Source organism: Anomalospiza imberbis, chromosome Z (genome assembly GCF_031753505.1).
Source record: "Anomalospiza imberbis isolate Cuckoo-Finch-1a 21T00152 chromosome Z, ASM3175350v1, whole genome shotgun sequence".
NCBI lineage: Eukaryota > Metazoa > Chordata > Aves > Passeriformes > Viduidae > Anomalospiza > Anomalospiza imberbis.
Window position 1 is genome coordinate 62874530 of NC_089721.1, and position 23444 is coordinate 62897973.

The 23444-nt window shown below is 34.5% G+C and overlaps 1 protein-coding gene across 2 annotated transcripts in view; it reads left to right on the forward strand.

Annotated features, from left to right (window-relative positions):
- ADAMTS19 (ADAM metallopeptidase with thrombospondin type 1 motif 19) overlaps positions 1-23444 on the forward strand; it is a 143532-nt gene that overhangs the window by 73998 nt on the left and 46090 nt on the right. For both annotated transcript variants that reach the window (XM_068175667.1, XM_068175668.1), the window contains 3 exons: positions 6737-6842; positions 18957-19097; positions 19664-19814. In XM_068175667.1, coding sequence (XP_068031768.1) covers positions 6737-6842; positions 18957-19097; positions 19664-19814 — 398 coding nt within the window. The remainder of the gene's footprint in view (positions 1-6736; positions 6843-18956; positions 19098-19663; positions 19815-23444) is intronic.

The window sequence follows — 23444 nt, forward strand, 5'->3', positions numbered from 1 at the left end:
GTTTGAATGTCTCCAGAGAGAGAGAGACTCCATGACCTCTCTGGGCAGCCTGTTCCCGTGCTCTGAAATCCTCAATGTAGAGAAGTTTTTCCTCATGTTGAGGTGGAATTTCTTGTGTTTTGGTTATAGCCATTGCTCCTTGTCCTGTCACTGGGCACCATGGAAAAGAGTCTGGCACTATCCTCTTGGCACCTGCCTTTGAGATATTTATATTCACTAATGAGATCCCCTCTCAGTTGTCTCTTCTCTGGACTAAAGAGGCCCAGCTCTTGCAGTCTGTCCTCATGAGAGAGATGCTTCAGATCACAAATAATCTCTGTGTCCTCCACTGGACCCTCTGCAGTGGGGCTTTGTCTTTCTTGGGGCCCAGAACTGCACATGGCACTCAGATGTGTCCTCACTAGAGCTGAGTAGAGGGGCAGGATCACCTCACTCAGCCTGCTGGCAATGCTCTTCCCAATGTACCCAGGATACCATTAGTCCTCATGATCAGCTGAGTAAACTAAATATTAGGACTGAGTAGGAAAGAAGAGGAAACCACAGAAAATTCATTATGTTGGTCTTCTAAGAACCCATGACACAATAGTCCTTTTGGCTATAAATGCTTTTGTCTGAAAGACTGTAGTAATACAAGAGTAAGTAAGGTATGCAGTGGGACATAAGATGTCAAATACATGTAAATGGCCTCTGCCAGAGGAGATGCTAAATTCACTAGATCTTCTCAGTTGATCATTACAATTGCTGACAGAGGTCTAGGGGGGCATAAATTACTTTGAATAGATGAACAGAGCTTTGTATTTGAGTTATGTTATAATTTGGGTTGGTTTAGTTAGGGATTTTAATAAATGTTAGTTAGGTTGGTTCTCTGTACCCCTATTTCCCCCTCACAATGGTCTGCTTCAAGCTGTCGACCACAGGAGCTCTTACATGTCAGTCTTGTAGCCACTCCCTGCTCCCTCACAGAAAGTTCTGTGTCAGTCACCCCACCTTTGCATTCCTATTTGTCTCAGAACACTGTACCCACCGCTGTTATGTTCCCATAGGTTGTTATGTTCTGTGTCACTCCCCTGTTGTCTGTCCCTATTGGGCCAGGGGGTTTTCCACCCCTGTCTGTCCACCCTCTGTTTAACCCAATGCCTTCTCTGTCCCAACGCCATTTTGCCCTGCATCGGCGCTGGGAATGCTGCTCTGACCACCGCTGCAGCCACGCGAGAAATAAAAGTTCTCAGCCTTGCTGGCAAAGTGCTCCTCTCTCGTCCCTTTGTTTCCTCTCCGCGAGAAGCTACCAAAGCTGCGAACCCATGCCGGAGCGCTCAGCAGTAGCAGGGAGATGAACGCCATAGCCCTGGAGCGCCCGTCCCCTGTCCACGTGGCAGCCACGGTCTCTGCAAGGGCAGCTCTAGCCGGGCGTTCCTGCTGCCTGAGGCCGTGGCAGGTGAAAAGCCAATGAGTTAGAACACCCCCTCTGCAGTCTTCATAAAAAGAGAAATATGTACTGTTGTAGGCAGCTACACTCTAGAGTTGTTTGCCAAGACGCATTATGGATCCAGGTAGATGCAGGTAAGAAGTAATACCCAAATTCAGAGAATAAGCACTTTGCTGGCTGTTAAAGTACAGTATTGATGCTGCCAGCCTTTAGCTCAGGGCATCCCTACATCCCTTGTCAGCAAAGGCAAGGAATGGGCAGTGGGGAAAATTTACTTATTTTCTCCTCTGTGTATTCATCTTGGAAGAAATTTTTCCATGTGGGCTGCATTTTGGAAGAAAATTAGTATCTTCCACCACTTTTGCCATCCTATGCCTCTAATAGCATCTTAGAGGCCCGTGGACTCTGCAGATGTTGCAAGAACTAAAAACCTAAAACTGAATAAACACACATTCAACATTTATTTTTGCAATTATGGCATGCATACATACTATCCATTTTTAGTGTTTTTCCCTGCTCTGAGGATTAAAGTGCAGCAGTTTGTTTCAACGTGCAAGAGTAAGCTTAATAGTCTATTCTGAAACATAAAATTACATGCTTATTAGTACACATAAATTAGTGTAATTATTGATGTTCTCCTGAAAGCATGGATTTTCTAAGATGTACATAAATCATAAAATAACAAAAGACATGAATAAAATATAAGTTACATTTGGAAATAATGCAACAGAAGCTGTTTGATTGTATCCTATTATTTTTTCTGATGTCTCGCAGAGATGTGTGTTTGTGAAGATACAGAACACACACACACGTATAGGTATATTGCCCTCACTGTTATATATCTCACTTGAAAAGAGAAAAATAAATATTCCTGGGCTTTTCATTTTGTATTTGAGGTTTCTGATTGTTAACTGTCTTGGTTTGATTACTGCCATGGTTAAGAGCTGCTGATTCACAGACAACTGACAAAACTTGTTTTTCCTAGAAATCATCTGTGACTCTCTTCAGAACAGCTTGTGCTAATTAGACTTTGAAGTGTCCGCTTGGTGGAAAACTTTTTCCTCCTGCTTTTTAAGAAAAGCATCTGGTCTGCTAAAAAAATAATTTGTTACATTAGTAATCAAGTGCAGTTAAATAATGTTTTTATGCTGACAAGCCCATTGATTTGCCAGTTCATTTAAAATATTTTTAAAGTACTTTTTACTGTAAGATATTTATTTGTGAATCAAAAGCCAGATGTTCTTGGGCTTTAAATTATGCTTCTATTGTAGTGGCTTGTGAGTTTTGTGCACCACTGATAATTCAAATGAAGATCATGCTATTGGAAGTTCTGAATAAACACATGGCTAATACCATGACAAAAAAATCTTTAATGTCTTGTGAAACCAAGGAAATTCAGAGGAAAAGAAATGTAAGTGGGATGAGTAAGTAATTTGGGTGGTTAGAGTTCAAGAATATTAACTCTATTTTTACAGTGCTCATTGTAAAAAAAACATTTTTTTAGCCCTTAAGAATGCAGTATTACAGTCATACCTATGTGTTTTATGGTAACTGTAAGGAAGACCAATGTTTGTAAGCTTGACTGCATGTCTCTTACTGTGATTCTGTTTGGGGTTTATTTACTGTGGAGTTTTTGTTCCTGGGGGCAATGCTGACAATTGCCTTTTTAACATAGGTAGAGTAATTTATTTTACAGTCTGCTGGCCATGAATGAGTAGGTAAAGCTAACAGACTTGTTCAGATACGTCAGCTGGTGAGGTGTTAAGTGTAACATCCCTGTCAGATGAACTAGCACTTTTCAACAGAAAGCGTGTAGATGTGCACCTAATTTGAAAGAATAAGTAGGTTGGTGATTTGATGGAGATGTTTATTAACAAACAAGAAAATTTGTCATAGTTTGTAGAATGAAACGCCCATCTCTAATGGTAGCACTAATAGCAGGAATAATAAACTACTGCTATGACTTGGGTAAAAGTTCCACTTTTTTGAAACAGCATTTATTTCATTTGGATATATACACGTTTGATAAGAACATGCTTCTTCTCAGGCACAAAGCTGCAACTTTACTCTTCTAATTGATGTGGCATGTATTTTCTTCTGAATTAACTTGAGAAAAATTTATCCACAGAGGGAAGTAATTTGAATATATAACATTTGACATGTATTCAATCAAGTTTCGTTTTTGTTTCAAACCATGGCTTTTTATAGATAAATAATCAGATCCTTCCTTATATTGTCAGTGAGATAGTTACTGATTTCTAGCTAATACTTTTCAGATACTAAGTGTTTTAATTTGAAACAGTGTGTTGAGGCTATGGGATTCACTAGGAATATCTTAATCATAACAAGGGAGCAATTGTTCATTGATTTTTTTGTTGTTGTTGTTGTTTTGTTTTGTTTTCTTTATTTTTATGTGGATTTAACCTTGGAGCAGTTCCAGCTGTGTTAATAAACCACTGGAAGCTTCAGTGAACATAAATATATTTAAAGGAGAAATTCTGTCTGTTACCTAATGCACAGACAACTAAGCAAGAGCAGCTGCTTACTGAAGTCAGTTTCTTTTTCACTACATGTGAAATTCATAATCAAAAACAAGACACGAGACTAGTTCACAGCTAGTAGTTGGCTGATTTACACTCAGTAGTGGCTTGCGCAAAGAAGGTTGAATTTGGTTAATAGGGGAGAAGTCATAAAGCACTAATTGCTTTTGATGCTTTCAGGCATTTCTAGAATCAGCAATCTAATTTAATCTCAATGAAATTTAAATCTTATGTTTTGTCTGCCAAACTTATGAATTTCAAACATAATCAATTTTCTTCAAAGAACTCCCAAGTATGGAAACATGTTTGGTGATATGTGAGGATATATATGAGCATTACTTGAGTATTATATGATCAATATATGAGTATTATTTAGAATTCCTAATAATGCTGACTGCTTCTTTAGCAGAATAGATACGAAATTGAAACATTCATAATTCTTTGGGTGTAAACAGGAGGGGCAATCAGAATAGTGGACAGCAACTGGTAGTACTCACATTGTTGTATGGAAAACCTGCCATTTTAGAGGTTAGAAGAAGGTTAGGGGACTTCTTTTCCCTTGAGAAAGCTAGAGATTATCATACAGTTTTCTGTTAGTACTGAGCATCATCCGGAAGAGGGAGGTTAGGTAATTCTCTTTCTGTAGATCCCAGCAAGTAAGTTTTATTCCAACTGAGAATAGCCATCAACACACTGTCATGACTGAGCTCCAGATGGCAACTAAACACCACATAGCTGCTTGCTCTCTCCCCACACAGTGAAGTGGGAGGAGAGAATTGCAAGGGTAAGAGTGAAAAAAGCAATGAGTTCAGATAAAAATAGTTTCCTAATTGAAATAAAAATAACAGTAATAATAATAGCAGTAATGAGAAGGAAAAAAACAGAGATAAGTAAATGCCAAGCAAGAGAAATGATGCTGCTGAAAACAATTGCTTACCACCAGCCAACCAAAGGCTGCCCAGTTCCGGAGCATCAGCCCCTGTCAGCCTCCTGCCTCCTCTTTTTGCTGAGCACAGTACTAGAGGGCTACAGTGTAGCACCTCCCTGTGTTACCCTCACTGTTCTCACACAAACCCAAAACATAGTTCATTACCAGCTACTGTTTAATTAACTCTATCACAGCCATAACCAGCACAGCAAGAAGAGTATTTCTGAATGTTTTGCGCTATAATAAAGGATTGCTCCCAGCACTTCAAAATGCAGTACTGGGCTGTGTCTACGGTAAGAATGATTTTTTTATTTTGTTGGACCAATTTTTAAGTTCACTGATGATGGCTGAAGTCAGGACCCTGATGTTCACTTCTTCTGGTATTGTTACCAGCTGTACTACTTCAAGCTCCAGCATTAAAAGTCTTTCTATCTTTTTCAGTTTAGTCATCAAATCTTAAAAGAGGATGCATATAATTGTGGAACTACAAGGCACTGAATTATTTGGTTATAGTTCAGTCATTGCAACATAACATTTTTGAAATAAAACATTATATTTCAGAGCATTTCTTCTCTGTTTTTTTATTCAGGTTAGTGTAAGTGATACCTACATTTAGCATGAGGTCTCATTCGAAGGACTACATTTCTTTTCCTTGACCAGATTTTGCTTTTTCTTTTGTATCACAACGGCTATTCCCTATTTTGGAAACAAATAGTAAAAGTTGAAATACTCTGCCTTATTCAAATTAAATTTGTTATTGTTTTTTTCCAGTCCTGGAGAGCATTTTTTTTGTCAAAAGTTCTGTGTCCAAAAGCTTTCAGCCAGTTCTTTTGAGGGCAATATTCAAAAGTTGGCAAAATAATGATGGGCTTACTACTACTTGTGGGTGAAGTGTTGTGCTCACAGACTGACAGATATTTGGACTGCAAGAAGAATGGCTTATCTTATTAAATTGGAATGATAATTATGATTAAATTTCAAATACTGTCAAACATTTCAAACTTGACCTTTACATGCAAATAATCCAGCAAACATGCTGAACTGGAGGGCACCATTTCATTGAAAGGAAGTTCCTGGGAAGAAGGCCAAACACTTGAAACAGTGTTTTGATGGCTTACTCCAAATGTTCAAACGATGAACGACGACAGTCGTCCCCGCTAAATGTGTTTGTGGTCTGAAAAATTTACCATTACTCAAATTAAGCTTCATGTTCCTCAAGCTTTTACAGTTACAGACAGTCTACTTTTAAGAAGCTGGGCTTGAACTCAAATCCTTACCATTAAGGCTTCATGGGTTTTTTAAAAACTAAGGTACTATACAGTAAAGGCATTTTAGCTTCTACACTAAATATGTTTCACAGGCTGCAGTCTCCTATGAACTCTTCTGGGACATCTGACTCTTTTAAACCTTTTTAAAACCACTAACATGCTGAACACTTTATGAGTAATTAGTATAAATGTAGGGGCACAACTCTGTGCTTTGCGCTCTTCTTCTGTCAGAGGAAATACCTGTTCAAACTTATGTCCCATTGTTGTAGACATTTATTATCCTTTACAGCAGTACTGACATCCATACTTGTGTTCTGTCACATCTCATTAAGGTACCCAGCAATGCTTTTAAACAATGTATTTTCTGTACATTGCAGTCCATGTAATCATTACTGTGAGGTAACATTACCACTGGTTGCAAATCAAGTAAGTAAACCTTTGTCAAATATCTGTTTATATACTTGGATGGTTCTGACCACAACAAGGTTTCAGTCTTATTTGGGTCTAATTATGCCATAGTATATAAAGTTAGCAATAACAAAAAATAATTTAATGTGGTGGTTGTGTTTCCTAGGTATAGCATACCTGAGTGGAATGTGCAGTGAAAAACGAAAATGTATAATTGCAGAGGACAACGGTCTGAATCTGGCTTTTACAATTGCCCATGAAATGGGTCACAAGTAAGTATGTGGATATTAAAGCCTAGTATTCATTTGCATGTAATACTACTATGATTTGACTAATTTAATTCCGTACTTCAGTTTTTCCTTTCTTTCTGTAAGGAGGGAATCTAAATTAAATGAAAAATTCCAAAAATAGTATTTCTGTTAATAATAATAATAATAATAATAATAATATGTATCAATATATGGTATGTAGCTTAAGGAAATGTTTATGACTTGAAGTAATACAAGAATCTTTATAGCTACAAAATTAATAAATTAACTAGAAAGACTGCCATTGTCTGGGGAAAATCAGGTGCCCCAAGATGTTTGTTCTATGCTGACTATGGTATTGTGTAACAGATCCAACTCTATCAATTGTTGCCAACAAAAATTTTAATGAGATCATAAGTTGGAAGAGCCGTTATTTAATTTGGCTTTCTCAGGATAGATCCCATTATAGTGCAGAATAGTCATTGGTCATTGCAACATTAATATTTTTCATCTTAGAAGAAGAAAAGGATGGCAAAATGAAGGTGAAGTTAACTGTCCTTCACAATTGGGCTGGATGTTTTTACTCATTCAGTGTCAAATATTTTAACTCAAAGTAAAAAATTAATATTTTGCAGTAGTAAGATCTGTTAATAAGATTTGAACTTCATTATTGGCTTCACTACTTGTAAAGAAAAAGAAATATAAAATGTCTTATTTTTAACTAAAATAAAAGGGAGGTGTGATTTACTCTATTTTCCGCAGTGTCTGTGCCAGGTATTTGTGTATTTGTATTATAATGTCAGTTTCAGAGTGCCAACAGAGAGGGATGCTTTGCTAAATGAGTGGTAAGGTATCTTAGGACAAGTACTTTGAATTGAAAGTGACTTGGTTTAAATTTGGTTAAAGCTTCCTGAGAATGGAGATCCTAGCATCTAATGTTGAAAAATGAACTTAATTGTAAGAAAAAAAATCGAAATTAAAATATTTGTATTGATTTCTTTTTTCTAGATGCAAAATAAGCAAATACAGAGCAAAGCAACTATTTAAAGATTGACACAAGTATAAGCTGCTGCATGAAATTGATATTTTATAGGGTGGGGTTTTTTTGGGTTTTTTTTTGTTTGTTTGTTTGTTTTTGTTTTTTTTTTTGGTTTTTTTTTTTTGCATTTTCTTAGCTGCAGAAAAAAACTCCTGGTTAATATAAGCCAGCCTGCTTGCATGATAGTTGCAATAAAGGAAAGACCTAATAATAAATATTTATTTGTGTTTTGTAGCTACACATAATTCTATTTCTATTTTTTGCTGTAGTGTATGCTGGTATTGAGGGAAGAGGGAATTGGTAGAAGAATAATTATTTTCTGTAAACTTATTCCTATGACAGTAAACCAAGAATAAGGGGAATGAAACAATCACTGATTATGATCTGCAGATAAGTTCACTGGTAGAGTAAATCAGAAAATTGTTTGATGCACATATAATAATAATAACAGATGTACTGCTCTATAACCAACACAATAAAAATATTTTTAGAGTATAGAAGCCTTTGCTGCAAAATTACTTCTTTGAAAAAAGAGACATCTGAATCAACAAGAAATACAACATCTTATGTTTCCTGAAAAATGGTGACACATAATGTTCTTGCAAAGTTATGGGTGGTGTGTTGGCTGCGCAATGGCAAAATTGTGAATGTGGGATACTGATCTTAAAAAGTTTATGTGGTTACATAGTGGTAAGGTTTTTGTCTTGCAGAAGACAATCAAACCTATCTTTGACTTCCTAAGGTCTTCTAGATGGCAAGCAGTACATTAAACAAGGTAGACAGAGAAGCTCACTGTTGGTGCTAGCAGTTCTTCCAAGATTGCAGCACAGGTCAGGCTCTATAACCTATGTTACATTTGTTTGTGAACTTGGAATATCTTCATGGCCTTGCATTGCTGGACTTGTGAAAGAGAAAGAATTTGCATGGTCTTCCTACAGGAACATAAACCTTACATTGCTGATATATAAATCCTGGGGGAAAAAAATGTTACAAGGCTACATAAGAAATTTCAAAGCTTTCAAATCCTTTTGTACTAATTCAAATGAACTTGGAAAAACAAATCATGATGGTATCCCAGCCATCATATTCTCACAGTAGTAACGGCATTTGGATGTCCTTAGACATCCTCACAATTTTCTGTGAGTAATGTAATAGGTATTTTTAAAAAATAGAAATGGAGAATAAATATTGTGTCAGTGTAAAAGACAGGATGTTGATTGAACCAGACATTTCTTCAAGAAATCCAGACTAATGAAGGCTTGTAACAAACCACACAGTGTACAGAAGGAAAAAAAATAGCATCCCCCAGTGCAAAAGATACAAAGGCATAGAGGCATAAATCCCTGCTTTATGATGGAGTCAGAGTCCTTAGCTGTCGCAATCTGAAATAGAGTCGTCTTGCACCAAGGTGCATAAGGTGACATTTTAGAGATATTTGCTTTTTCTGCATGAATGTCTCTGTGTGCCATCCAGGTCCTGACTGTCGCAAAGAGGACGGTAGAAGCAGTTGAACCTTTGTGAAGAGACAATATAAAAATGTTTGAAGACAAACCTTTGAATGTAGATCCTATTGGAAAGGACTTGAGCAGTTTCAAATATATCTAGAGTTTCTCTTACAGATATTTGTCTTGTTCATTTTTAACTTCCTCAGAAGCAGAGATTAAATGCTCACCATAGACCAGTCATAAATAGTTCCTTGAAGACATCATCTTTTCTAGAAAATTTTCACTAACTCTTTTTGAATCTTGAGGTCATTTCACTACTACCTTGATTTTTTTTGTGTGCAATATCTTTAACCATTCTTGTTGCTCTTCTGAAGAGTCTAGTTCAGCAGCATAGAACCAAAAGCTTTTTCAAAGACTTTGCTTATTGAAGGATAAAGAAAACACAATTCTGTTCCATTCTTAATATTATTAAATATTATTCTTGCCCATAAATTATCATACAAATAGATTCAAAACTTATGAAATATAGATGCTGTTGATTTTCATTTTCTGAAAGCATATACAAAGACACTACCAGTTGTCATTGTATTGATGAATATAAAGTTCTGATGAATTCCTTTCATTGAAATTTTTCTTGATATCCAACCTAAACCTCCCTTGGCACAGCTTGAGGCCATGTACTCTTGTCCTGTTGCCAGTTGCCTGGGAGAAGAGGCTCTTAAATTGAATACATTCTGATACATGGATGTTTATTAAAGTGTTGTGTTGTTGGCCGGTTTTTTTTTCTTTTTTGTTTTTGGAATTAAAAGAGAAATATTCTCAAATATTACAATGGCAGACTAAACCTTAATTTGCAATATGGAATGTCTTTGTTCTAGCCTTGTGTATCTGAATGCAGATGGTATTTTAATGACATTGAGAATTAATGTAAGTCAACAGTTGATTTTTGAACTCCATCTGTGTAATCAGTTATTAAAAATTGTATCTCATTAATGGATTTGGTTTTATTAAACATATTCTATTTATTAAAATAAATTTACTAAGCAATTAGGTGATTACACAATGAGGTCACATTACACAGTAAAAACTAACAACAGTTATTTAAAAGACATTGTCTCTGTGTGGAGAACAGAGATGAGAGGGAGAATTGCTGATATTGAGGTTAACAAGCTACATGTGATTTTACTTAAATGATGGTCCTCTATGGGCTATGATTCCTTTTGAAGGATGGAGGAGTAAAGAACAGATGTAAATTTCTGCATCTCAAAATAGATTAATTTACAATTATTAAGTGCTCTAAATGTAGTGTAGAAGTTATCTTAGCCACTTAAAAGAGAAACTGGTGGAATTCTTCAGTATTAATTTTATACACATCTGCATTCTTTTTCTAACAAGCATTTTTGGAAATATGAGAGGTAACTGTTACTAAAATTCAGGATCTACCACATATTTTGTAGTGATGAACAGGGAGTCTGTGGAATTTCTGAATCACCTATTTAGTGGTTAATAACCAAAAAGCATATATTCTTTGTGACTATATTAAAAAGTTCTATGAAATCCTCACTCAGGTTAACAAGGGTCCCACAGTGTCAGTGGAAGCTGTGCTGGTAACCTGTCCCCAAATACTCTTGCTTCCTTCTCTCTCCCATGCAACCCCATGGGCTGTTAGGCTATTGGATAGAAGGTGCAGGGGAAGTTCTTGTCATTGTGGCTTTATTCCAGCTGCAGAGGCTCTAATTTCTCTCTGCTTGTTTATTTCTTAAATAAATTTCTGTTCTGTTTGGCTAATGGTCTAAAGCTGAGTTTCTCAGGCCAAGATACATAGATATGGATATTAATCTATCTGTAGGTACTGTCAGAGATGTTGAGCTTTGACTGTATTGGCTGGTTTTTGTCACCAATGAGTTTTCTGTTGAAATCAAAGTCAACTGAAGTGTGGAGACTGGAGTAAAACAGTTTGAAAAGTACAGCTACTGTTCGAAAAATTGAGCTTTGTAGTGATTTAAAAAATACATGCACAACAGATATAGGCAATCATCTTTCCCATATACTTATTCGTATCATGACAGATTTACACAGAAATGGTTATAGTTCCCTGCTTTTTGGGCACAGCTGCATACATCGCGGACATGCCTGGAGAAGAGAAGGCTCTGGGGGGAAGCCTATGGCACCTTTCAGACCTAAAGGAGACCTGTAGTAGAGCCTGGAGAGGGGCCTTTTAAAAGGGCACATAGTGGCAGGACAAGGGGGAATGGCTTTAAACTGTACAAGAGTAGGTTTAGATTAGATATTAGGAAGAAATTTTTTACTGTGAGGGTAGTGAGGCATTGAACATGTTGTCCAGAGCAGTTGTGCACTCCCCATGTTGAGTTGATCAAGATCAGGCAGGGTGGAATTTTGACCACAACGTGGTGTAGTGGAAGGTTCTTTGTCTGTGGCAGTGGGTTTGGAACTAGATAATCTTTAATGTCCCTTCCAACCCAAACCATTCTATGATCCTATGGTTCTCTTCTTTTTGTATTATTTTTGTATTGCTTTACTATCTGTGACATTTTCTATCCTCTTTGTTAAAAAAATGAAAATTTTACTGGGATATTTATTTATAAAGCATAGTACTTGTTTAATAAGAAGCTGCTATTTTAAAATTACTCTTAAGAATGAAGGTAATGTGTTTTATTTTTTCCTTGATACTTATTTTTTTGATAAACATTAGAGGAGGCTTTAGTTTTGTATTGCATTTCGGCATTACATATTCTCTATTTCAAACATGATTTATACAAAATCACCCTAGTAGTTTCATCACTGTCTTTATTTTTTTTCCTGATAGGTCAGGAATAGTATCCGTAAGGTAGCTGTTCCAAACACCTGCAGTTTAACTGACAGTGCACTGAGTGGTCTTGAAAGGGTTTTCTTTATTTTTTTTAAACTACTTTAATAAAGTTCAAAGTATATATATTAGATGCTCAACCATGCAAGTCCTTGAGATTACCTTACATTCATTTTCATGCTTTAGTGGGTAAGTTCTTTAAAAATTGATAGTCTCTTTTTTGCCTGTATCCATATCAAAGTAGACATCTTTGTTCCACAGTCATATACTTGTGCTGGCTTAAATCAGTTTAGGATCTTACTGGGCACATGGGTGTATAATTCCAAACTTCAGTGGCCTGAAAATTCTACAACAAAATATATTTAAGATTACAGATGACAGAAGATAATGAAATCTGTTACATACTTCACATTTATGTTTACTCATACTCAAAATGGTTCTGGTATTAAAAACCATAAAGAAAAATTAGTTTTGTTGGTCCAGTTCTAATTACATTCTTGCATCACATCACTGCAATGCCAGGCAGAAATAAAGCATCACCACCCTTTTGCTGGTAGCAAGACAGCTGAAGAAAGATTTCAGGAAGACATGGAGCACTGAGACAGGGAAGAAGCACTGCATCAGCATTTTAGTAATGTAAAAAGATGTTATTTTTTTTTTTATACATGAAATTTAGATTAGTCAACTCTTTCTCTGTCAAGGTATTAAAGGTTGTGTTTCTACCAGGCTATACTGTTCCAGGATGGATTTATGTTAAATTTTCCTTAGGATAACATTTGTAAACTACACAATTAGTAACTTTTAACATCCTATACGATGCAAAAGCTTAATTGATAGTCTGATACATTTAGAATATCTGTGAAAAAATTGACAAAAGATCATAACAATGTCAATGTTTTTGTTAATACAAAAACTTGTTTTTTATAGCTCTTCACTGAGTTTATGATAGCTCAGCAATGTGGCACGGGTATCGTATTTGCCAGAAGTCAATACTTCTTCTGTATTATATAATCTCTGTAAAAAGCCTTCAGGAAGAGGCAATATATATTTTCATGTTATAATGCTAAATATATCTGTCACAGCAAACCTTTAAATTATTTACATACTTCATTCAAAGGACTGTGGCTCAGTAGTTTGTCTAGAACCAGCACCATGAAGCATGGTGGTAGAAGTATTGGAGTTACAGAGAAGAAAGCTGTTCTTCAAAAGCTGCCAAGTCAGCTGGACAGCAGTGTCCAGCGTATGTTAATATCCCTATACTAATATGCATGTTATACTTTTACCCAGTTGTTTTAAGACTGAAAATGTAATCTGAATTTCCAGCATTGTGGAGAATGAGCAATGATTCACAAAAGGGAAATAATAGCTGCATAAAATTATTTATTCTTACTTTTTCTGATAATATAATTTTTAACAAGAAGATTGAGATTTCCTTGTTTGGTAGATTTTCCTTTGAAGATAAATTCTTTCCAAAAGAAATCATGTTTTACCTTTTACCATCATAATTTTTCTGTAGCTGGGCAATTGCCTTTCACTTTCACCTAAATAATTAATTTACAGTGTCTTATCCCATTTACCATTTATTCAATCGTCTGTGATGCCCTCATATGTTTTAAAGGACATATGAAAATCCAACAAAGCAATGCTTCACTAACTGGGATTTAAAAAAAAAAACAACAAGCCAAAATATAACAGCTTATAAAATCCTTCTATTAGTCTGGTCTTTTTATATATTTTTCTCTACAAAGATAGCAGTGCAATAAAACATTTGTTGAAAAAGTGCAATAAAAGTACTGAGAAAGTAGTGTAGCTTCTCTCTGTGATAGTGACATAAGGGGTGTTATTTTCACTTATGAAATACATCCTCATGATACTGCAGAATTTCAGATCAGACAAAATGAAAATGTGAAAATCATTGTACTATAAAACTCCATATAAGCTTTTAAACCTTGTAATTTTGGTGTTCATAGTTTAAAAAGTTTTGATCATTCTAGTGTTCTATTGCACAAAATGATAAAAAAAAGAAGGCAGTGGAAATAATAAGGAAGATAACACTTCGTTATTACTAATACTTTTTAAATCTATTTTTATTTTTAAGGTAATAGAATTTATTATGTTAGTGACTTATTTCACAAAATGGAAAAATATCTAGGATAATGGTTGCAGAGAATTTGCAAATACTGTGTAGTAATCTCTTATACCAATATGAATTTTTAACAAATCAAACAGAATGTGATCACACATCACAGGTATAAACTGGCAACTGCATTCAGAGGTTTACTTTCTCTTTCACAAGGGGAAAGTTTTCTAGTAATTTTCAGTCTTTCCTGAGCTCATACTAGTAGTATTATATTTGATCCGTAGTTCACACTCAACATTCGCTTGTTCTATATATGTCTTGGAATAAATAGATCCTTTAGTATTTGGGAATCTATTTATTATACTGAACATTCTATTTATTATACTGAACATTGCTGGTTCTGTGACCCAGCACTTGCTCTTGCACTTTTCTTAATCTGCCTCTTATTCCTAATCTGCCTCACTGTTAGTGACTATGAAAATCTGAGTTTTAGTTGTTCTCTTTAATTTTTTTTATTCTCTAGCTTTTTGTTTACTTATAAACCTAAAGTAATTCTCCACATCTATCTGAACTAACTTAATTAATTGCTTGTATAATAAGTTTTCGATACTATTTAATTTTTGTCCATTCTTTGCCTATTTCTGGTTTAACAACATCATTCTTGTTCAGGTGCACTACGTGCATTTTAAGTGTGGTAGGATGGTGAAAACTATCATCTACCATTTGCAAAGCACAAACAAAATAATGAATAAAGAACAAAAAGCTTTTACCTGGAAGCATGGGGGGGTAACTGAGCAAATGCATATTTTCATGAAAATAACATATTTCAAAGAATTTTGATGTCCTGCTGTAAGAAGAAATATAAAATAGCAATGCAGATCTAATTATTTCAAGAAGGTGTGTGCATAACCTTATTTAACTTATTTAAATATAGTATAATGACTGAGGATCTTCTTTTTAGGCTTAAAAGAGCTTTGATTTTGTAATACTCCACTATAATAAGGTCAAGTTAAATTGTAGTACTTGGTATTTTTCAGTATGTTGACCCTGGAATGCATTTTGAATGCAAGAATATAAGCTGTTCTCTAAAATGACAGGAGAGATGCTATTGCCTTTTTGATTTCAGCTCTACATGTAGAATTGCAGCAGAAGTCAATTGTAAAAGAATTGCTTTTTAAATGAAATATTGAACTAACATTTTTCTTCTACTTTCAGTGGCCCAAGTTATTAATTCCAAATACAGAGAATGTAATGATGTTATTTCATTGTACTATTTCTACTTGCATATTAAAGATTTTGCAAAAATTATTCCAGTTTTATACATGGTATCACATTAAAAATCCTTTAAACAAGTTTTAGAGGGTTTTTTAGATAAAAAATTTTTTCAGTGGACTTGATCTATACTGTTAGTGGAGTTTATTGGACCAAGTCTGTTTGTCAAAATACTATAAAACTGAGATTATTAAAATATAGTTTAATTGCATAGTGTGAACTTAAATGTTGCTAATATTTCATTTAGGGAAAACATTCTATAGAATTCTTCCTACTTGAATATTTTTTCTGCTCTATATAGCCTTTAACCAGAATGGGTAGAGCATTTTTATGCAACACCAAATAAATACCATTTCTTTTCTTAAAAATATAATTTATTTCTATATATAGACATGAACTACTACTTACTAAAATACAGCACTGTCTTTGTTAATTGTGTCTTTTCAGGCTATTACAAAGTTATCTTATAATCCCAAACTCCTTTGTCCTCCTCCCACATGCACATGGTGTTGCTCTACTCTTGTATGAGGTTGAATGATCACAGCTGTGGGAAAGAGGAGAGGGAGCACTGTGCTGAGTGCTGTCATAATACATTCATTCTATAGGAAGAGACAGAACAGCACCTTACACAGACACAGTTTCTGTGGTACCCTTGTATCAGTGAAAGGATGTAGTTATGTCTTTCATGTGCAGCAAGGGGGCCTAGAAAATATAATGACCACCACTGCAAGCACTGAGCAATGTTATATCCTTGATTGTTAATGGAGAAGTAGGTATACATGCTTACACTACTTACTCTCGTGTTGAATAAGAAGGTAGACTGTTCAGCTTCTTTTTTTCACTACACACAATGTGATGTGAGGAATGATATCAGAAGTCAGTTCTGCTACACACTGACTTTTATGTGGTCTTGTAATTTATACTAGGTCATATAAAAATATGCAGCCATTACCATGCTGCAGAAGAGATCAAAAACACTCACTGAAGAAAACATTCCTGAGAATGTTTACGAGCAGGTTCTATTGCTTCTTCAGCTTATTTCTCAGATATTGTCCTGAAATTTAGTTAATTGATGTTAACTTAAAATGTTTATTTGCCTTTTGAATAGGCATTTTTGAATGCCTGTTAATTCAGGTAGGCAAAGGATTCAATACTTGCACTTAACTGTTTTCTGGATTTTTTATGTGTACTTAATTTGGAGATGGAAAAGAATTGAGGAATGAATTCCATTGGATTAGTACAGATATTTTGAACTACAGTTGAATGTTAAGGCAGGATAGAAGTGTTACAAAAGTATGGACAGCTAAAGTGCTGGAAGATTATTGGAATTAAGTTTTTTATTAGTGTTTAATATAGCTGATATACACAGCTGTTTTAAGTCCAACAGTTTTAACCACTTCATGCTTTAAAATACAATGTTTTCTTCAGAGTTCTTGTGCTAATAAACTTTATAAAATGCTTCTGTGGTGGTAGATTGAAAAAGAGGGATACACTGAGATATATATATATATATGTTTATGTATGTATATATATATACACATATATATATGTATATATATGTATATATGTATACATATATATATGCAATGGTGGCTAGTGTTTGTTGAAACAGTCAAGATCATGGTTCAGCTCAGCACACATTTCTCTGGCTGACTTTACGGAATATTTTGTGACAAAGTCTCGCTTCAAGAACAGTTTTTCAGAGGGAAGGAAAATAATCATAATTAGAAATTACAGGGGTTTTGTAATTTTTGTCTTAAAATATTTAAAATAACATATAAATTTGTTAATTCCACTCTGCATAACTGGGACCATGAACTGTATAATAAATTTGTCAAGATTTTGTGTTGTAAATGTTTTAGTTAAAATCCTACAGTGTATATGATACTGACAAATGAGTATTGTTAAATTACTGCTTTTGGACTAAGGAAGCTATGAGCAAAACTTTTTCTTACGTAGTCCACTAGGTTAAATATCCACAGCTTTCCTGTGTCTTTCTCCACAGTTCCTATGGGTGTAAATAACTCTGGAGATAGAGACATCTTGAATTCTGCATGTGAGGCATGCAAGAAGAACGTAAGGCAAGTGCTGAGGCACTTCTTTGTAGTTGTTTTGTGCCATTCAGGCAGGTCATGAAAAGACAGAGGCTAAGATCAGAGTCAGACGCATTTGCTTGCCTCAGTTACATGGTTTACAGATAGCAAAATTATCCAATTTATGCAGAAGCCACTGTTCCAGTGCTCCAGAATGTGAGGTGTACACATCAGTGTAAGAGACAGAGCAAGGTAGACAGTCAAGAGATAGGCAAGGTAAAGCCCTACATGATATTTCCGTTAATTTCTTTAGTAAACACACAGTAAAGCAAATTGAAAATTTATGTATAATTTGAGTTATGAATGGATTTTGTGATAGAGTGGAGAATAAAAGTGTTGGGAGACAGGCTTTTTTGCCATTTGCCACTGTGGGGTGGTGAAATAAGGAGAACCACAATGTACTCCAGTTTTTGTAGACACAGCAAACTTACTCTGTCTTTGCAGTCTGTAAGTGAAAGAATCAATTCAAGGCATAGAGTTTTATTAAACCTGAAGTTTTGCTTTTCTGCAGGGCAGAGTAATGCTGCAAAATTCCAGCACTACTTTAAATCCAATACTCTGGAGAGTAGTCTCACACCCATTTGTAAATGTCCAAAAACAGCTGAGTGTATTTATTTCTTGTAACATCAGTCACGCATGATCCACTTAGCTAATTCTGAAAATCTGAGTTTTATTTAGGTGCTTCTTCTTCCTCTCTGTTTGCTAATTCTGAATGAGAGTGACAGTGAGTCTTTGGTTAAAACAGCATCTTCAAGCAGATGTTCAGTAGAATTTTTCCCTGCAGTGATTGAATGTGAGAATTCACTGGGATGCATAAGGATGCTAAGTCTTAATAATCAAAGTCAATTTAATTTCTTCATCAGTGTTATTTTTAACAAGAGATTGAAAACACATTTAGGTTTTTTTCTTTAGAGACAATAATTGCACATCAAACTAGTGACCATTTTAGTATTCTAAAAAATTTCAACCAATCAGTTCCATATAGAATGAAGATAGAATCACTGCCAAAATATTCACTGATCTTAAAAAATAAGAGTATGTTGCCCATTTACAAGAGAAATAGTATTCATTAAACTTGCAATTGTGCAGTTCTGAAAATTCAAAAAGTTGTCCAAAATATGTATTGAACTGATTAGAATGCAATATTTCTTATCAAATAAATGCAGCTCCACTTCCACCTTTAATTATAAAAATGTAATCTACACATGGTTCCATGCACTTCTATGAAAGATACCATGGAAAAAATAATCAAAAGAGGTTTCCCATATGTAATATGTATGAGCTATTTACAGCCCTTGCAAGAGTTTTACCTTACAAAAATCCTGAAAACAACCTGCTACTTTGTTTCACTTTGTTTTGTTTTTAAAAACTTCAAAATTCAGCATGGGGATAAACCACGACAATGACTACCCATCCTGTGCAGATGGTGTCCATATCATGTCGGGGGAATGGATTAAAGGACAGAATCTTGGGGATGTTTCTTGGTCTCAGTGCAGCAGAGAAGACCTGGAAAGATTTCTCAGGTATAAAATTCAAGGAAAAAACTCTTACTGTATGTAATTTAGAAATAGATGCAGTTAATATACTGAATAACTAAGTTTTCAAATAATAAGTTTTTTTGCAAAATCCATCAACATATTTTAAATCATCACAATCTAATATTAGATTTCTTAAAATATATTTTCAGCAATTCTGTGGATTTTTATATTTTCATGTCTTAATGTATATGATTATACTTTTATTAACTTTTATAGAAATTTTATATATGGCACGATGTTTACTATATATTATTATGCTGTGTACTGAAATGTTTGGCCACCAAAACCTTTATCCATAAAGTAAATTTTATGCTAAAATGTTGTCCAGCACTTTTCTGAAATGCTGATCAATTATATTGTCTTTCTGCAAATGTACAATAACAGAACATACTAACTTTAAGAAGCAGGCCATGTAATTTTAAACATGAGCAGCAGCCCAGTGCTGATGAATAAGAAAATTGTAGTTGTCCATGCACTTTTATGCAAGTTTAAGTTGGCATGGCAATCAAACCCTCGGATTTCTCAGCATATCAATCTCTGCATATTACCAGGTCAAAGGCCAGTAACTGTCTGGTACAGACGAATCCTCAGAGCCTCAATTCTGTGATTGTTCCCTCTAAGCTCCCAGGAATGACGTACACTGCAGATGAGCAGTGTCAGATTCTTTTTGGACCAACTGCTTCCTTTTGCCAAGAAATGCAGGTAAGGCTGTGTCTGTACTTCAGAAAATGCATCTACCATCTAGTTTTTGTGTAAGAGTAGCTTTTGTACATGTGTTTGATAGAAAGAGAATATAGTATCTTTGAAGTAAGAATTTTACACTTGCTTTCCAAAAATTAATATGCACATATTCATTGGTTTATCTTGTAAGTCTTGCTTTAGGTTTCTGGATATCCTGAAGCATCTTATATTGATACTTCCCTTATACTTTAGAAACGTAAGATATCATAGTGTTAAGCCACCTTGTTGCAGCAAGTGGAATATTTGCAATTTATTTTTTGGGTTCCATTTTATTATGGCTTGGGTACTGTACATCTATTTCTGACCTTCAGAAGATTATGCTACGCCTGTGCAAACTGGGAGGAGTAATAGTGGTGTTAACTGGGCTCTCTGCATCTCTGAGCCCAGGCAGAGCTGTACAGTTCCATGACAAGAGGAGTTCCAGTACTTGAGTCAGTTTGCTGACCTTGCTTCATGCCAGTGTGAAGCAGTGTCACTGTATATTAGCCTTAAAAAGACAGGTTAACAAAATTGAACAGGTCTTCATAATTTTATGAGCTAATACTAGTAGACATCTGATGGAAGAAACAGTTTAAGAATTATTTTTTACAGAGAAAAGTCAACCTTTTTTAACATCAACAGGAGAGACTAAATATATTTGATGCCTTTAAGACACTAACCAAGACAAGATGGAAAGATGATATACAAATATGTAAAGAGCATGGAGTATGGATTGATGGAGCAGGCATTAGAGGAATTGTGAAATAAAATTTCATCAGAATCAGTGGGCAGATAGCCTGAAAAGGTTAGGAATATGAAACAGGGAAACATAATTCCTTTCTCCTTTAGTCCTTCAGTTTTCTTTCTGTTTTCAGTTTGGACATAGTACTATTTTTTCAGAGACTTTTCCTTAAACTAGTCTTTATCTAAAAGATTCTCAAAGGAAACACTGCAGTACATGTACTACTAAGGCATGCTGAGAGTGGGATAGTTGAAGAGGAAAGGAAAAAAAAAAACATAGTTTAATGGATTTTGTTTTAGCTGTCTTACTGAAAACATTTTTACTCTGGATATGAACAGTAAATCTCAATGTCACAATTCTACAAATATTCTTCATTACTTCCAAGTGCGTTTTTTTGCGAATTTCAACCTGTGTCTTGCTTTTCAGTACATTGCTTTCAATTGAAGGATGCAATTTCTGGTTTTCATTCTCTAGAAGCCTATTTTGAACAACAAAATGGTAGCGTGTTTAGAATTTCTTGTGCATCTTCTTTAACGATTAAATATTCTCAAAAGTAATTGAAGAAAGAGACAAACGTCAAGATTTTCTGTTGCATAATACCTTTATATAGTTTTCATTTGTCTGGATAAATCTTCTTATTATTACCTTTGTGTTTCCTCTGATTCATGTATTTAAATTCAGATAGTCAAGTTGTCCTATGCCTGTTGTGTTTTTTTCATAGATTCAGTAAATATTCTTCATTTGAGATCATAACTCTGAGGCTTCTTTGGCTTACATTATTATTTTAGAAATATTAGGAAATTAAATTCAGTGAATATTACCAGGGTAGTGTTCAACTGTTTGCACAGAGATTACTTAGATTCTAGGTGCTTATAGCTAATTGTCCATTTCTAGTCATCTTCAATCATCTTCTGACATTCTTCGTGTAAGAGGACACCTTTCAGCTAAATCATTTTTTTCAGATAAATAAATATGTCTGCTTTTTCCTACCTCTGGGATCATTGCTTTATATTTTCTGACAATTTTACTGTAATATTAAATATTAGTATTAATAGACTATTTAATAATATTAAATATTAGTTTAAAATTTAACATTGTAATTTAATCTGTATAATCCAAGTATGATCCAAGTTTGCTGTGAAGAAGGAATATAAGAATGATGCAAGACAATACAAAAGGCCTATGTTTGTTTCAACTATGCTTTTTTCCTGACAAACTGCAATTTAATTTTAGTTCTTGTCATAAAACCAAATGTGTTACTTGATGACCTCATGATCTTAACGGTTAAAAAAAGAGAGCCCAATAACAGTTGCTGAGAAGACAGCAAGGGGAAGAACCTTCTGCCCTTTTTCCAAAATCCACTGCAAAACTGGTAACCCTAAACTGAAAATTGTATAATGAAATAGTAAACGAAGAAATTGCTGTAATGAATTTTTAAGAACCTTGGATCTATTAGAAATGAATAAATTACACTAAGGACAAAATTGAGAAAACATGGTGAGAGTAGAAAAGATTTTTTCCAAAGCTTCCTTCCTGACCTTAGTAAAGTCACCTTGTAGGTTGTCTTCTGTGTTCTTCTATTTGGAAGCAAAATTTACACTATTAACTTCCTCCCAACAAAAAACAAAAAAAAAACAAAACAAAAAAAAAAAAAAAAATCAATAGACTTGATCCTCAGTTTCTAGACATGAAGAACTACTTACAGAAAGCTCAGGCACTATATTCAAATCTTCTTTTGTTCCCTGCTGTGGATCTTAAATTTATCTCTTCTGTTATGGAAGTTTACTGCTAGTCCAATTAGATATAGAATTTCTAAATAATAGAAATAACATTTCTATGGTGAAGGGGAAACTCAGACGGATAGAGTACAGCCCAGAGGATAAGAAAGTTGTCCTTCTGTTACATGTTTTTTTCCTATGTATGAAAAGAAAGGGGGGGAAAAAAGTTACCATTGGAATTCAGCTAGGACCAAACCATTTAAACTTTCCAGAAATCTTTAATGAGTTCTAGCACATGAACTTTGCAACACCAACATCATCTAACTGTGAAGCACAGTTACTCAGTAGCTAATTTTATCATCTTCTTCAGAAGTAAAAATATGTTAGATACAAGTAACAGATATGTTGAATCTAACCTTGCAAATAATTGCATTTTACTGAATATGAAAATGACTCAAATTTCTCTGTGTTGATTGTACAAATTATTGTGGCTGCCATTGGAGAAATCAACATTTAGAATACCTTTCTAAATTGAATGCGGTATTTCATTACATATTACATGTTACATATTACATATTACATATTACATATTACATATTACATATTACATATTACATATTACATATTATTTACTTTATTAATTTATTACAATTATTATTTAATTATGCATAGGTAACCACTGAATATTCCCTGATATCCAGACTACTTTCTTTAATCTCTGTATAGTCTGACCTACTCTGCCAGTAACTGGAAGTTTATTATGGTTATAGTTGTTGTTCGCAAGCCAAGAAATGAGAGAAACATGCTTCTTGAAGGTTCATTTAAATGTCAGTAAATCCAACAATTTATAGCCCAGGATTTTTTGGACACGTTCTACTTGCTGAGCAGTTCATGCGCTTCAGTAAAACTGTGTAAAAGATAAATGATGAACTATGTCACGATCTTATGTTTTTTGAGACTGGAAGATTATTTAATGAATTGAGTTCCATACAGTTCTGCATTAAGCAACTGTGTTTTGTATATAACAGCTATTTAACTGAGAAAACAATTCAATAATGATGAAAAATAATCTTAATTCTACAAATATCAGTGGTACAATCAATAGTGCATTTCTGCTGAGATACAATTTTCTACAGTTGCTATTGCTAAGGG